The sequence below is a fragment of the Dermacentor albipictus genome, chromosome 4 (genome assembly GCF_038994185.2).
Source record: "Dermacentor albipictus isolate Rhodes 1998 colony chromosome 4, USDA_Dalb.pri_finalv2, whole genome shotgun sequence".
In the NCBI taxonomy this organism is placed as follows: Eukaryota; Metazoa; Arthropoda; class Arachnida; order Ixodida; family Ixodidae; genus Dermacentor; species Dermacentor albipictus.
This window is the reverse complement of record NC_091824.1, coordinates 66,648,550-66,664,443: the sequence shown is the minus strand read 5'-3', so window position 1 is coordinate 66,664,443 and position 15,894 is coordinate 66,648,550. Positions and strand designations below refer to the sequence as shown.

Below are 15,894 nucleotides of genomic sequence, written 5' to 3'. Positions count from 1 at the left end.
CCCCTGCTACGCTTGCCTTTTCTTGGAATCCAGTCCGTAACCCTTAATGACCATCGGTTATCTTCCCTCCTCATTACATGTCCTGCCCATGCCCATTTTTTTTTCTTGATTTCAACTAATATGTCATTAACTCGCGTTTGTTCCCTCACCCAATCTGCTCTTTTCTTATCCCTTAACGTTACACCTATCATTCTTCTTTCCATAGCTCGTTGCGTCGTCCTCAATTTGAGTGGAACCCTTTTCGTAAGCCTCCAGGTTTCTGCCCCGTATGTGGTACTGGTAAGACACAGCTATTATACACTTTTCTCTTGGGGCATAATGACAACCTGCTGTTCATGATCTGAGAATGCCTGCCAAACGCACTGCAGCCCATTCTTATTCTTCTGATTATTTTAGTCTTATGATGTGGATCCGCGGTCACTACCTGCCCTAAGTAGATGCATTCCCTTACCAGTTCCAGTGCCTCGCTACCTATATCGTAAACTGCTGTTCTCCCCCCCCCCCTGAGACAGTTAAACATTAATGTAGTTTTCTGCAGATTAATTTTTAGACCCACCCTTCTGCATTGCTTGTCCAGGTCAGTCAGCATGCATTGAAATTGGACCCCTGAGCCGCTAAGCAAGGCAATATCACCAGCGAATCGCAAGTGATATTTACTTGCCTAGTAACTCAGGTTACCAGATTACGAGGTTAATAAATCGTAGATTTATGTTGAATTAAAGTTGATTTCGGTAGCGTGGCACTCAACTCGAGAAAAACACGTCGCACGCTTGCCAAATAAGAAGTATGAAGGGTCAAGTGGCCTTCCATCGCAGGCGCCCTTGAGGCTCGACGTAGCATTCGCGCAGTACGTGTGTCTCCGTTTGTGTTCAGCTTTGATTGGGTGTTGAGCATTGTGCGCCGGGTATCATTCCGGAATGGTGGGGATTGTACACATGCCTCTTTACGTAGTTGCGTACTGCCATGCTTGTACACGTCCTCGAACTACCTTCCAGAGTACATAAAACCGTCGGTGGCAAGGGTCTTGAGCCTCGCCTGTTAGGCTTGCACAGCCTTGTAGGAGGTGAACATTTCTTGCCTTTGGGATACCTCGTGACGCCGCTATTGCACCTGGGTTGATTAGGCGTGTATGTGGCGGCTGCGTTAGACGGTGTTTCATGATCGGCAACCTTGCTCGCGCAAGGTCGTACTACGCCGAGCAGCACTCATCGAAGGTCTAAGCCGAGGTGACTGCCCGAGCTCTCGCGAGTTGGTGCATTGGTTATCGTGAGAGCAAGTAGCATAGCCACCTGAACTTTTCCTAGCGGCGTGCCTAAGCTTGAGCCTGTACTCTCGCAGCAATGTACAGTGCTCACGGAATGAAACGCGTCAATTTAGGGCTAAGTAATGCGCATACTTTAGCTTCAACCGGCTGCAGTTCGTGTCACATCGACGTAATTCTGGCGCGTACACTTACATCGGAGTCCTCGTCACCTTTGGTGACCAAATTCCTAGCGCCATGACATGGCGCTCTCGCGTACTTTGCACATATATAGGGTTGTACTAAATGCTCCGTGTCCTATTTCAATCCGTGAGCACTGTACTATAGGCTCCCCTCGCTATTTATCGCCGTTGGTGTATGACCCCTTTGGTTTGTGCGGGAGTTTGTGCAGTGTTGCGTCTCACCGGATACAATAAAGGGTATCAGTTAACTCAGGGCAATACTGTGCTCTTGCATGCGTCACTCAGTAGCCCTGCGGCCTGAGCTCACGCGCAGCGGCGCTAGAGGCTGACGGCTGTCGCGGCCCTGTGGCTCGCTAAGCTCTAAACCGCGGTGGTCGGTGCTCCTGTGGGGCACGAAGATCACACCTTGTCCTTGCTACTTTTCTTGCCGTCCTTCTGAGGCATGGTGATGGCTTGTTCTCTGGAAAGGAGCACGCTTCTGTAGAAGCTTGGTAAACAATGAAGGAGGTGTGGTGCTGGCCCGTTCCCTTCCGTGACGAGGGGAGCTTTGTACTTGTATTGGTTACCTTCCTCAGTAATGTCTCGTATGCCAACTGCATTCAGGTGCAAGATAAAAAAATTAACTAATTTCAATGGTGCATAGTCTCTGGGATGCACTCCTATGCCAAAGACCAGAGACGTGCTTTGGACACTTGAACCTTGGGAGAAGTCAAAGGTTCCCTGGATCGTTCATCCAAAACGGGCTTCCACTGCAGTAACTTGAGGCGATAACCAAGATATCTGGCCAGTACAATGTCCCAGTAGATATTGGAGCAAATCAGAATGCTGATCTCGTTTTTTTTTTCGGAAAGTAGCTGCTTCAGGGCTTGAATTAGTGCGAACACGACCGATGTTATTCATCATGGTGATGATCACGCCATCCGCTGGTGAATTAGTTACCGCAGAGATTTCTGGTACTTCGAGGGTATCTTAGTGTATCTTAGTATCTATTAGTGATCTCGTTGGCACTGTGCCCACTTCGGCGTGTGACGGACAAACAGTTACATGTAAGGGTCGCAAGGTGATGCGTCTTCCCGAAGGTGAATATATTTAGGGCTCCACACCTTGAACTGCACAATTAAGTGATCGAGCGACGTCCTGATGAATGAAAGGTCGCTGGCTACCCGTGTCCAGAAGGAACCGCAGCAAACTTCACCTTGCTGGTGCGACAGCTCAAACTCTACCCGTCGTTAGAAATACCGGCGTGCGTGCGGTACCACTCGTTCACACGGAAGTTGCACAAGGTGGTGTGTGGATATGTCTCGGCCCGCTTGCGTGTTGCACGGACGGCGCATATGCGCTGCCCAGACACATTCCTTGGTTGTGACTGGGAGCGCATACTTTGCACAGAGATGTCAGGTGTCGGCTCACAAGTTTCCGTGACGTTGTAGACACGCAAAGGACCCAGTTGGTCCCAGATTAGAGAAGGTGCGGGAAACAACGGTTTGATGAGCTGACAGCTGCGCTGGCTCCGGAACGTCAGTCATTAGCAAGAATTCCAGCTGCATAGGCGCACGCTCACGCCACACGCGCAACCAATCAGAGCCCTTTCGCTTCCGCCGAGGAGGGAAATGACAAGAAAAGGTTGCGCACGCGCTGCGCCGTCTTCATTTTCACTCAGTTCAGTCTCGAAGAGCGGTAAGAGCACCCACGTGTTGTGTTTTCCCCGAAGAAACACGCAGCCTTTGAAGAGCGCCAACGAGAACTCGCCCGCGAAAGGCCTCGCCGCCGGCGCACCGATCCAGCCAATAGAGCCAACCGAGCCTAGCCAATCTGACAGCAACGAGAAGATCTCGAGCTTAGGGATCGGGAGACCGAAGCAATCTGCCACCGTTACCTTTGGGTTACTTAACCGTTACAAATGTCAAGTGCACGCTGGACAAGCTTCGCTTACCCACATTTTTTGGTACGGGGAGGGTTGGTCAGTTATCATATGATGTTTAGCCCGGGACGCTCCCGTGCGCGCAGCCAAAGCGCTCTTAGATACTCATCGACAACGATTGAATATTTTTGCTTAAACCAACCAAATAATTCCTCATTGACTTTCAGCTTCATACTTACTCTTTCCGCCCTTTCACGCTTCGCATTAGGAGGCGCACCTTGATTATGCTTTTGTGGGGTCCGCGCGTTAGCATGACAACAACAAACCTTCAAAGACCAACGCGATAACATCATTTGGTCTACAACTTTATCAATGGCATGGGCATGGTATGCTGAAACATGTTGATTGCGTCAAGTTCTTAACGCATTGTTGTGGGTTCTAGTAGTTTCTAACTTCCGTTAGAACATATCTACAGACGTATGATACCTTAGCGTTAGCAGATTTAAATGCGATTAACATTCTTTCGGAACTTCACCCAGTGTGAGTTACGTCTCCTGCCTATTTGTCCGTATCTAGGGTGACTGTGTGTTGGCTCGTTTGCGCTTAGTAACTCAGTGGACCAATTGTATGCTCACTGACCTGGAGAGGCAAAGCAGAAGGGTGGGTCTAAAAATTAGTCTGCAGAAAACTAAAGTAATATTTAACCGTCTCGGAAGAGAACAGCAGTTTACGATAGGTAGCGAGGCACTGGAAGTAGTGAGGGAATACATTTACTTAGGCAAGGTAGTGACCGCGGATCCGGATCATGAGACTGAAATAATCAGAAGAATAAAATAGGGGCGGGGTGCGTTTGACCGGCATTCTCAGATCATGAACAGGAGGTTGCCATTATCTCTCCAGGGAAAAGTACAACAGCTGCATCTTGCTAGTACTCACCTACGGGGCAAAAACCTGGATGCTTACGAAAATGGGTCTACTCAAATTGAGGCCAACGCAACGAGCTATGTAAAGAAGAAGGATTGGTGTAACGTTAAGAGATAATAAAAGAGCAGATTGGGTGAGGGAACAAACGCAAGTTAATGACATCTTAGTTGTAATCTATAAAATAAATAGGCATGGGCAGGACATGTAATGAGAAGGGACGATAACCGATGGTCGTTAAGGGTTACAGACTGGGTTCCAAGGAAAGGGAAGCTCAGCAGGGCGCGTAAGAAAGTCAGGTGGGCGGATTGGATTAAGAAGTTTGCAGCGACAACATGTCCACAATAAGTACATGACCGGGGTAGTAGGAGAAGTATGGGAGAGGCCTTTGCCCTGCAGTAGGCGTAACCAGGCTGATGATGATGGTGATGTTGATGGTGAGGGCCAGTGGCTGGTCCATAGTCTAATGGGTAAAGCATCGCGCTGCAGTTCTGAGGGAACCAGTTTCAAAAGTAACTGTTGGACCAACATTGTTCGCTAGGTATGATTGGCCTGGCAAGAAAACTTAAGGAGATCCGAGGCATCCAGCACGCGATATACGCCGACGACGTCACAATCTGGGTCACCCAAGGATCCCTCGGAGAGAAGCAAGAAAAACTGCAGGAAGCGGTGACCTGCGTGGAAAACTACACCAGAGAAAGGGGACTGCGATGCTCCACGGAGAAGTCGGAGCTCCTCAGGGTCGGCAAGCACCCAACGCAAGCGACACTGGAGGTGACCCTCGAGGGACACAACATCCCGGAGAAGAACATGATTAGGATCTTGGGCATGTGGCTACAAGGCAGCCGGAAGTGCAGCCACACCATTAGCCTGCTGAGCAAGGCGGCGGAACAGGTGGGCCGCATGATCAATAGGGTGTCCCAAAAGAGATACGGAATGAAAGAAGAAGACACTCTGAAGCTAGTAAACAGCCTAATTGTAAGCCGAGTCACGTACTCGCTGCCGTACCACGTGACGACCAAGGCAGAAAGAGAGCAAGCAGACACCATCCTCAGGAAGGCGTACAAGACGGCTCTGTGTCTACCGAGAAACACGCCGAACGAGAAGTTGCTCCAGCTGAGCATCAGCAACACCTTCAGCGAGCTCGCCGAGGCTCTGCTGGGTACGCAAACCGCGAGACTCAGAGGCAACCCTACGGGACGAGCGCTCCTAAGGAGATTGGGTCGGGATACGAGCGGACTGGCAGACAGATACGCGGACGTACCGGACCACCTCAGAAAAACCATTAATGTGGGACCACTGCTAAAAAATATGGATCCCAACTTACACGAAAACAGGCGAAAAGCTAGGGCCGAATATGTTGAGAGAACGCTAGCCCAGCTAGACAATACAGTATACACGGACGCCGCCGTATATCCACACGGAAGAGAACGCGTAGCCGCGACGGTAGTGGTTAATAGGGAAGGAAACCCCATCACGTATGCCACAGCAAAGGTCGCTGGCACAGCGGAGGCCGAGGAGATTGCCGTAGCGCTGGCGGCAGCGGAAGGTTATAGAACAGGCCGATCTCTCAACATACTGACGGACTCAAAAGAGGTGTGCAGAAACTACACGAGAGGCAGAATCAGCAAAACTGCCCTCAGAATACTCAGCGGAGCCACCTTCGCCGAGAAGGAAAAGCCCCGACACAAACTAATCTGGATCCCGGGTCACGTAGGCATAGTGGGGAACGAAAGGGCAGACAGCCTAGCTCGAGGTGAAGCGTTCCGAGCTGGGTGGTCGAATGCCCCGGAGACCCACCTACAGGCTTGCGAGGGGGGATACGCAGAGACCCTGAACTTACATAGAGGAACTAGAATTAGATATCCGCCACCACACAAAGACCTCTCAAAGGAGGAAGCGACCAGCTGGCGCAGACTACAGACAAACTCCTTCCCCAACTTACACGTGCTCAATAAGATGTTTCCGACACAATACAGGGCCACCTGCCCTTGGTGCGGTGCCAAACCTACACTTTACCACATCACCTGGGAGTGCGAACGCAACAAAGCATTCCACAAACACGAACACCCGAGTGCGGAGCAATGGGAGAGTCGGCTCACCAGCAGCGAGCTCACGGCCCAAAGGGCCCTAGTGCAGCACGCGAGCGATGCAGCGCGACTCAGTGGAGCCTTGGAATAGGGGCCCACCCTTGCTGAAGAGAAGTCTCCAGTCGCCAGCGCCAAGAAGATGAAGACGACGGAGACCTCATAACCGCGAAACTCTCGAAAGACTCAAAAGTTTTCCCTCCCTCCCCTCCCTCCTCGCTAGGTATGTTACGCTGGGTATGTGCCACTCTTCAACGAATGTCTGCCACGCTAACATGGTTCACTGAGTGTGTGCCACTGGGTATGCGCCACGCACGGACATCGCGGCGCCACCGCAGCTAGGTGGCGCAGTTTTTCGAGAGGAAACTGCGATAGAGGAGGCCGGCTCCAGTTTACGCCTCACGTGCTTTCGGGTGGTGACTTTACGGTGTGTCGCTGAATTTTTTCAATGGCAATCTCATTAACGCCAACAGTCATCTTTTGATGGTTTGTGAGGGTCTTTTTTTTGTCTGCAGTCATGTTCATCACCTTTCTGCTAACTCATGTTTTATAACGTCCCTGAGGAGCCATCAAAGTTTACTATAAATTAGCAACTCAGGCACAATACCTTACTGTCATATTACCGTAGTATACGACAGAAAGGGGTCAATCATAGTATAAATAGCAAGCATACTGAGATGGCACCCTTCGCTTAAGCAGGGGACATACAGTCTTCTTGAATCTCCAAGTCATGCACTAACTCACTACCGTCGGCAACGACCACTCACCATTTTCCGTCAGACGTTTGACGATAACTGCCCTTTTAGGTTGCCCCTGCTGGTTCCAGGGAAAACAATATCTTTATTTCTATTCACGCACTCTATCGCCGTCTCCATACTTGGCAATTGCGCCGAAGAATGCGAATCCTAGAGGGCAGTGCAGGGGGTAATATAGACCTCGAACTCGGTGCGTTATTGCAGATAACACGGAGCATCCACATATGGCGACTTGGCCTGCGCATGCGATAAAAATAGTCTGCCCTTGTCGTCACGCTACGCGAACTGGTCGCATGTCAAGAGCCTTATTTTACTCGCCTTACATTTGTGCGCCGGACGTCGCCCCCTCGTTTCTTTCGTCTCTTTATCGCATTTTACCCCTTTTTTTATCGCCCTCTTAAGCACACTGTTGCATGTGCGGTCACCAACAGCCGCACTGGCAGTTCGACGCTGCTTCTCTGTGTTTTCTGACTCAGTCGCATTGAAATGACGCGCCTAATGCACACTTTTGCTACTCGAGCAGCTGCTTTGAAAGCGAGATTTGCTACTACGAGCACTGTCAATGGAAGTATTCCTGATTCTTCATCCATGAAGTGGAAGCCTTTCCTAGAAATACCCAGAATTCCAGCGCTACCGGTGATCGGAAGTTCATGGATATACTCACGCTGGTTCCGTAAGTTTTATGTGTGATGGTTACCGCCTCCACCTCCCATTGTGTGCGCAATAGAAAAAATCAGAGAGATCCGCAAGTAACGAGTGCGCTCTTGCGTTCTACTAAACATAATAAAATATATATAGATAACCGAAGAAGCAAGCTTTTAACACATCATTGTAGGAAAGATGTATATACTCAAGGTAGTCTCAAATTCTGAATAGAACATTTTATGCACCAGAGAAATACTATTTTAGCAATCGCATTCACATGAACGACAAATATGCGAGAAGAACCCGGGGTTCTCTCAATAATTTCTCGGGAGAGACGTAAGGTGACATGCCCATAAAAAAATCGTTTGCAATGGCGCTGTGTACACTATGCCTTAAGTATTTCTAATGCTTTGATATTCAATTTTTCGTCCCACAATAACTGAACGAGTAAAAACATTTAATGCAACGTATATTCCCCGTGAAAAATTCTCTTTTAGAGGAGCTCGAGGCGGCTTCAGTTATTTAGGGTTCGCGAAACACAACCTCTGGAATTGACAGTGTTCTGGCGCACGCAGTTTAGCTTGCATTAGTCATCAGTCATCTATTTTCGCGCATATTGTGAATACTGTATTTGGCATTAGTGTTTCTTCGGCCCTTACGAAATTTGCCAAGCTGTTACTAATTACTAGTTGGAGGACAGGCATAGGATTGAAAACTACCACCCTATTGGAGTGCTGTCATTCTTCAACAAAGCTCCCGCTATAATACTTGCAGAGCGCCTAATGACTACTTGGACAAGTACAACATCTTTATCTCGTCACTAATTTGGTTTCATAACAGTTCTCTCCACACAAACTGCAGTGTCAGCATTTAGAGACCTAATCAGAAAATCAATAGACCGTGGTTATCTAGGTGCCGGATTATTCATTTGCGAAAGCTACAGCATGGAATGGACTTGTGTGCTGTTACTGGGACACCTGCGTTACAGTCTACCAGTTTTGTCAAATACATGGAAGGCCAACATTCGCCCTTTGGAGAGCATAAAAGGACAAGCTCTATACGCACGTGTTTAGGGCTACGCCGGTGTACTTCAACACCAGCTACAATTGCCATCGCAAGAGACCACATGATTCAGACACACAAAGATGTCAACTCTCTCAGAGCCCGCATTCGCCATCTGTCAAGGATCCCCGACCATCACTTAGCTAGCCTACCAGCAGACACACCTTAAGCGACCTTTTCAATAGTGATGAACGCTCAGCGGCAGTGCTTACCGTCATCTTATACACCGGCGGCGAAGCCTTCATCTCGCCAGTGGTGCCTGCGACAGCCTATTCGAAGAATTACAAAGAAGGGCAATAATCTGTAAGTAGTTCTGAGACAAGTGACGCCCTTATTACTGCATCATCAGGCATATCATGCCCGCATACACATACAGGGTGTCTCACGTAACACTTGAGCCAAGAATTTAAAAATGAAAGGCGCGTCGTTAGCGAATTGAACCAAGCGCGTACTATTGGCAATAGGCTATAGTAACTCAGACAATTTTTTTTCTTTTCCCCATAACTCCATAATTATTGAAGTTTATTTGCCCAACTTTTTTATTATTGGCTGACGACCCCAAGTATAATACGCAGATTTGTAGAACACCTGCAGAAAACACCGATCGAGTTGTTTCTTTTACGATACGTTTCACGTAGTCTTTTTTTTTCCGGGTTGCAGAAAAGGTCCACGAAAGATGAAAAAAGCCAAGTGACGGAGCATTTGCGCAATGGAATTGTGCTGCTCTCAAGCGTGCGGTTGGTGAACAAGGTCGGCTGTGTCGTGACTGGCGACGAGGAAGCAGCAGGGCGTTCTTTATCTCCTCGGCAACGCTCTGCCAGCAGCATGCATTTGCACCGTCATCTGACGCGAGCTGACCTTGTTCACCAAACGCGCCCTTGAGAGCAGCACGATACCATGGCAATGGTATTGCGTCTAAGTTGGGAGCAGCTTTGATAATCGGCAAACTCGTCTGCGAATGTGTTTCAACAGAGCTGTCAAAGCAGATAGACGACGGCCCCGTGGCATCGTTTATGCGTTTCCCTTTTCTGCGTGTTGTATATGCAGCAAAAAACGCGTCTTTCTATTGCGGCTATTCAATGTATTCCTAAAAAAATACAGCAATCACTCATTCACAACGCCAAACACTGCCGACCACCTCATCGTTCTCCTCTGAATATTATGTTGGCAGTGCAAAAGAAAGTTGTTAGGCAATTATAACCTTGCGCAAAGTTTTCTCAGCCACTGTACCATATTGTTTTAATGACATCAGCTTCTTTTTATTTATGTAATTACGCTTCATAAGGAGCACCTACCATAAAATGTTTTTTCCTTAATAACAATCGGCAGTGACTAACAAATAGTTTGGGTCGCAAAGGTGTTTATTTTATAGCGATGCTAAATGAACTTCCAAGTGTCGTCACTCGCGAGAACGTTTTGCTGACGTTCCCTGTAATGCGCCCTGCTAATGATTCACCAGTAACGTTTAACCTGCTTCGTTAATTTTCGGAATTTCTCACGTCATGGGCCAACTGAATCTTATTCCTTTTCGGCAAATCACGCAAATAGGCAAAGCGCTTTCACCTCTTTTGGCCAGGTAATGAGCTTCCGCGTCACTGTAACTTCTGTAGGCGATCTTTATTAGATACTAATATTTCTGACAAGTGATAATGGTTGTTTTTAAAGCTAAGACTTTTAAATTGTAAAAGTATGGAAGAAAATGCTGTTCAGTATAGAAAAGCCAAATCCACTCTTATGCAAATTTGCGAACCCAATATTTCAGCAGCTCCATTTGAAAATAATGTATTCTATCGATGAACTTCTATATGCCATCAAACACTGACCTCTGGGCTTTCAAAGACCACTGCTGCATACGGAATTGTTTGCAAAGCCCTCAATCTGTACACAGACATACTGCTCCTTTTACATGAAGTATAAGCTAGCTGTAACTTAGCGTTCCCTCAGGACACTAGAAAACAGCGTAATATAGTCGCATAATGCTTTCGAGCGCATGTTAAAGGAATTTTCAAAGGCTGTGTTTCATCCACATGCTTTTAACTTTGGACAGTAATTTTCCGTGATCATTCTTTATTTTTTTGCAAGGTTACATTTTCTTAGCATTTTATTTCTGCCAAGGCACTGGGCTCACTTTTGCTCCTCTCGTAAAACACTTATAACGCTACAAAACCCTTGTGTATGTGATTAATTGCAATAGTCGCCATTTAACCCCACCTTAAATGGTGCGGGCCCATCACCCACTTTGTTACCCTCACTTAAGCGAAAAATAATCAAGGGGCCTAGTTTCGCTCATCGTGGAGACCAACTACGAACGTCGTATAACGCGTGAAAATAAGTGGAAAGGATGGTTCAATAAGCAATTGCAAAAGTGGTAATGCTAGGAACGATCAGGTTGCCGCAGACATTACACACAACGTGCCCCAATTTTCACCGAATGTAAACTTCTTGTCGTGCGTAGTTATTTTGGTGCTCCTGGAAACGACGCGGGTAATGGTCGTTTGACACTCTACAATGCTTGAATATGCAAATTTCTGCAAAAACTGTAATTAACCTGCACAGATTGAACATTTATTGTACGTCACCTGCACCGCATAATCCATAAGGCATGAAAATGAAGATTCAGTAATCACATTCAAAGCACCCGATTACTCTACATCCTTCTAAATTTTGGAACACGTCACCATAGCATATGGCCCTTATTCCCTGCAAATGAAGAATTCTTACCATTGTTGTGCTCTCAAGACAGCAGGAATACTTTGTAAGCGTTTCATATAATGCGTTTAACCATGTACAAACAAGGGTTTAGCTATTTTTGTTTTAGGGGGTGCACCAGCTAACCATCGCCTACAAAGAGACAAGGCGAAGAGGACGCTTGGGAGCCAATGCTTCGTAGACCAAGGGAGGACCTCCCACCATAGGACAAAAATAACCGTCTGCAAAAAAAAATGTTCGTTCATCGTCGTAACATACGGACAAATTTGACATTTTACCTGCATATTGCACCTAAAACTTCACACAGTTCCTACGGATGTACACGCCTTAGCGACGCAGTTTTTCTTTTTTTCACAAATCTGTTAAAACGCGCTCGTTACGTTTTCGAGCACTTCGTCGCCCTAACATTATCGCTGTAAAGCATTGCACACACCCGCTGTGGCGTCGTATCTGTCTCTGCCCCCGTTTTCCGGCCCGCACTATTCAGGATTTAACAGTTGGCAGTTCTAAGTGAAAGAGCATGTGAAAAAGAATTCCCTTCCACTAGAAAAAGATTTTGGCAGTCCTTAGCTCCACCGGGTACGTGGCCTGTACAGAGGGCCACTAAGGCACACTGAAGCTATTTATAACAGCTCTCCGCCTAAGTGGCAACGAACAATTTCGTTGAAATGTAAACGTAACTGTGGGTGAATTAAAAAAATTAGACATAATGTAGCGTAAGAATGTAGATTGTGCAGTAAGATATAAATATCGCGGAGTTAAGGGTGTACCTGTATTTCGATTAAAGAGAAGAAGCGCAAAGGAGGCGGGAACAAAAGAAGCAGTTACAGGAGGATGGCTATCTTGTATTATAAACTGTGTTGCGTATGCGCCCTTGCCTAGCTACACTTCATTACGGGCTTCTCAGTATTATTACTATTGTTCGCATGTATTTTAATCGCAGAGGCGATTGGTGCAGAAACAGCAAATTTTATTATCTCACTCAAGCCTATTGCTGCAGACATCCACTGCAAATTCGCTTCAGCTGTACCGATACCCGCGTGTAACTATGTCTAGAACTCGTCAATATTTTCTGCTAACTAAAAAGGCCGGAATCACTACGTGTTGCTAACTTTAGTGCAATGCGCTTCATTCTTCAACGCCATGTTTCCGCGTTGTATCAAAGAGTGCCGGTCGCTCAATTGGTAAATTAGTTCAATGCGCCAGGCACAATCGCTGCCGGCATCCCAATTTCGTTTCCCCAATAGATGTGTGGCATAGGACGAAAGATAAACATATTGGCTACAAAAAGTTAATATTTTGCAGCGAATCGCCACCCCGACGAAAGACACAAGGTCTCCATGGAAATGTACAGGAAGTACGGACCCATTTACGTCGAGAGGCTACAGGGTCGGTACTCGCTGGTGCACATCGTCAAAGGCACGGACGTACGGAAGCTACACCAGGAAGAAGGCAAAGAACCGTTCAGGTTGGGAGCGACGCCCTTGAAGCACTACCGTACGTCCAGGCCCGAATACTACGTCGACGCCGGTCTTCTAAATCTGTAAGTCGCTCTTATGCGTGCGCAGTGCATGGATTGCCTATCAATTAACATCTGCATCTATTTGAGGGAGTACTTCACCTTCAGATAAATCTGCGATCCAATGAGGCTTGACTTCAGCGCCGAGTGACACGTAATTTTATTGTTACTATTGTTATTTACGTTGGTGTTTCTTTAAGTGCCACAATTGTCCTCAGCGGCAATTTTTTTCGCTGGGAGAAATATTTGGAAACAACGAGTTATGTGAGCCAAGAGAGTAAAACCTCCCAATTATTCAATCATAATCATTTTACCGATGTCGGGGGGATTTAGTTCATCAAGACGTCGTCACTAGATCAATTTTGGGTAATCATTGAAAAGATGGGATAAGGAAGAAATGCTTTCAGGTCGATGCGATATATGCTGAATCCTGACGCAAGAATCGCCACGATAGTTCATATCAGTGGACTCTCGTAAACTTTTTCAACACTTCCATTTTTCATATTCCGGTGGGATTTTGCACATTCCATAAATTGATGCAGGAGCACTAAGAACATTGCATCTCTATTCCTGCCTACCCAACTAGGGTAAGAGCCGCTGTATTTTAGCTGCGGCATTGCATGTTTCCGTTTATTTCCGCTCTACTTTCGACAACTTTTATAAGACCTGTAAAAATGTAAATCCCAAGTTGAACAACAGTTTTGCTTATTAATCGGTTTGTACTCATGATGGTGCATTGCTAAGACACTGAGGAGTTCAGGCACGATTGCTGAATAACAACTGTTGAGTCAGTGCTCGTGTAGGTTACGTTACGTTAATACATTTTCGTACGCTGGACTCAGCACGAAGCTCGTCGAGTTCCAGCAATATGTTAGGCTTATTTTTTCGGTCTGCAGTATTCAGGCCAGTCATCCCGCAGTTAGCTGTGCAAGATCGAGTAGCAATTTGGGTCGGAATCTGACAATTAGCATACTCACGACGAGTAGACTATAGGCACTAGCGACAAGGTTTTACGTGGTGTTTATGTAGATGAATTTCTACAGCTGCAAAAAGCAACTTGAGCCGCTCACACAAGCTCGCCACAGAACACATTGGAAGCCCATGGCGCGTATACATTTCGAGTATCGCTAAACCTAAATTCGCTTTCAGTGATATTGCATGAAATACGTTGTGTCTGCTTCAACATTGCAAAACACCGACAAAGTTGTAACGGAGCAGTTTCAGGAAGCGCAACATGGGTTTCTTTGGCAGAGCCATTATACTATCGCTGCACAGTATTTCATGCGCGAACATACAAAGAGAGATAAAACAGCGCAAACGCAGTCTTTCATATTTTGTGTGTGTGTGTTTGTATGCAGCCAAGGCAAAAAGTGGCAGAGGGTCCGGTCGAGCACGCAGCCACACACCCTGAAAGTTCGAACGGCAATGGCATACGTGCCAGCCATGCACAGAATCTCCGACGAAGCTCTGACTCTCATTGATGAGGTCATGGACAAAAACGGCAAAGTAAAGAACTGCTTTCGAATCCTCCAGCAATGGGCCCTGGAAAGTGAGTTCATGGGAGCCTCCGCAAGCGAACTGACATTGTATATTTTAGAAAATAAGGCGAAGGATATTGGATAAGTGCACCTTGGGCCGTCGTTCTATTCAGCGTGTCATACTTTCACAATTACTAGTGCTGAGCACGAACACGCATGAAACGTCGCATTTTGCTGTCCCTCCAAGTTCACGTTCGAGCACTGCGCTTGTAATGCAGTTCATGTGTAAATATTTTTGAACCTTGTTGCATTCATGCCAACATCTACTCTACACTCAGCGCTTCCCTCACCAACGACATCGACGGTCCCAAACGAAGCTTAGTACACTAGGACGCCGGTCCTCTTTCTATTCCACCTTACCTTTATCCCCCAGTGTAGGCTATCAAACAGTACGCTCGTCTCGTTCTACTCCCTGCCTTTGCTCTCCTTGCTTTGTCTCTCTCTTGACCGAAGTTTTGCTTGGTGTCGAGTGCTATGAGCGTGTTCTTTTTTGTTTCTTTAAATTGAAAGGACAAACAACTTACTTTTTATTTCGACTTGGTTTTCGCTTATGCGTATACCGCTCCTGAAGAAGGCAGTGATCGTGCTCTTGTGGCGGTTTAAATCGACGTCTGGCTCGCCGACGGTAGGTGATGGCCAATATTCTGCTGTGCTGATGGCAGAGTGAAGAAAAGGACTCACCTCGAGCCGTAATCACCAATCCGAAACAACAAAGATGGTTCAGCATGCGTGGCGGCAGACCGAGAAACGTCAGGAGTACGTGAATCGCTGTTGATTTTTTGTGCACGTGGCTTACCACGCTCCTGAAGTGCCCATTTTCAGTTCCCCAAGGAAGACGTGACAGATTTTTTCCTACTGCAAGGCTTCACAACCCACCAGGACTTTTCTGCTAATTTGAACGCTGATATGAGATAGCCTCGGCCGTATAAAAACTCTGCATTGTCCGTAACCACGTAATGTCGCTAGAGAGAGAGAATTATTAGTGTTATGCTATAAATTATCATTAAATAATTATGAATACTTCTGTTATTTATTGTCACGCTATTAAACAGCGAAGAAAATTAAACACATAACCTGTTTCCAGAGGTTTGCCGTTTTCGATAATCTGGTTTGTCAAAAAAATCGATGTTCTGTATTGAGCCCTCTACATTAAGAAATTTTTAGCAATCTTCGGAAAAACAATCGGTATTCATCGAAGGTTTCAATGCATACCTCAAAAGCGATTGTTCCTTGAGGAGAGATTGCTTACGGGTGAATTAGGGGTGATGGCTTACGCTCAACCTTGAGATTGACGCAAAAGAACTTGCAGAAAGAGAGCTTGTAGCTTGTAGTAGGAGACAGATATACTGTCGCT

At 46.7% G+C, this 15,894-nt stretch overlaps 1 protein-coding gene across 6 annotated transcripts in view; it reads left to right on the top strand.

The window, feature by feature from the left end:
• The window catches only part of LOC135897612 (probable cytochrome P450 49a1), a 189,783-nt gene that overhangs the window by 160,804 nt on the left and 13,085 nt on the right, over positions 1 to 15,894 (top strand). For 5 of the 6 annotated variants that reach the window (XM_070538075.1, XM_070538074.1, XM_065426292.1 and 2 more), the window contains 2 exons: positions 12,789 to 13,026; positions 14,361 to 14,551. In XM_070538075.1, the coding sequence (XP_070394176.1) occupies positions 12,789 to 13,026; positions 14,361 to 14,551 (429 nt within the window). Of the gene's footprint in view, positions 1 to 7,566; positions 7,741 to 12,788; positions 13,027 to 14,360; positions 14,552 to 15,894 lie in introns of those variants that run through there. The other variant, XM_065426291.1, reaches the window with a different exon arrangement.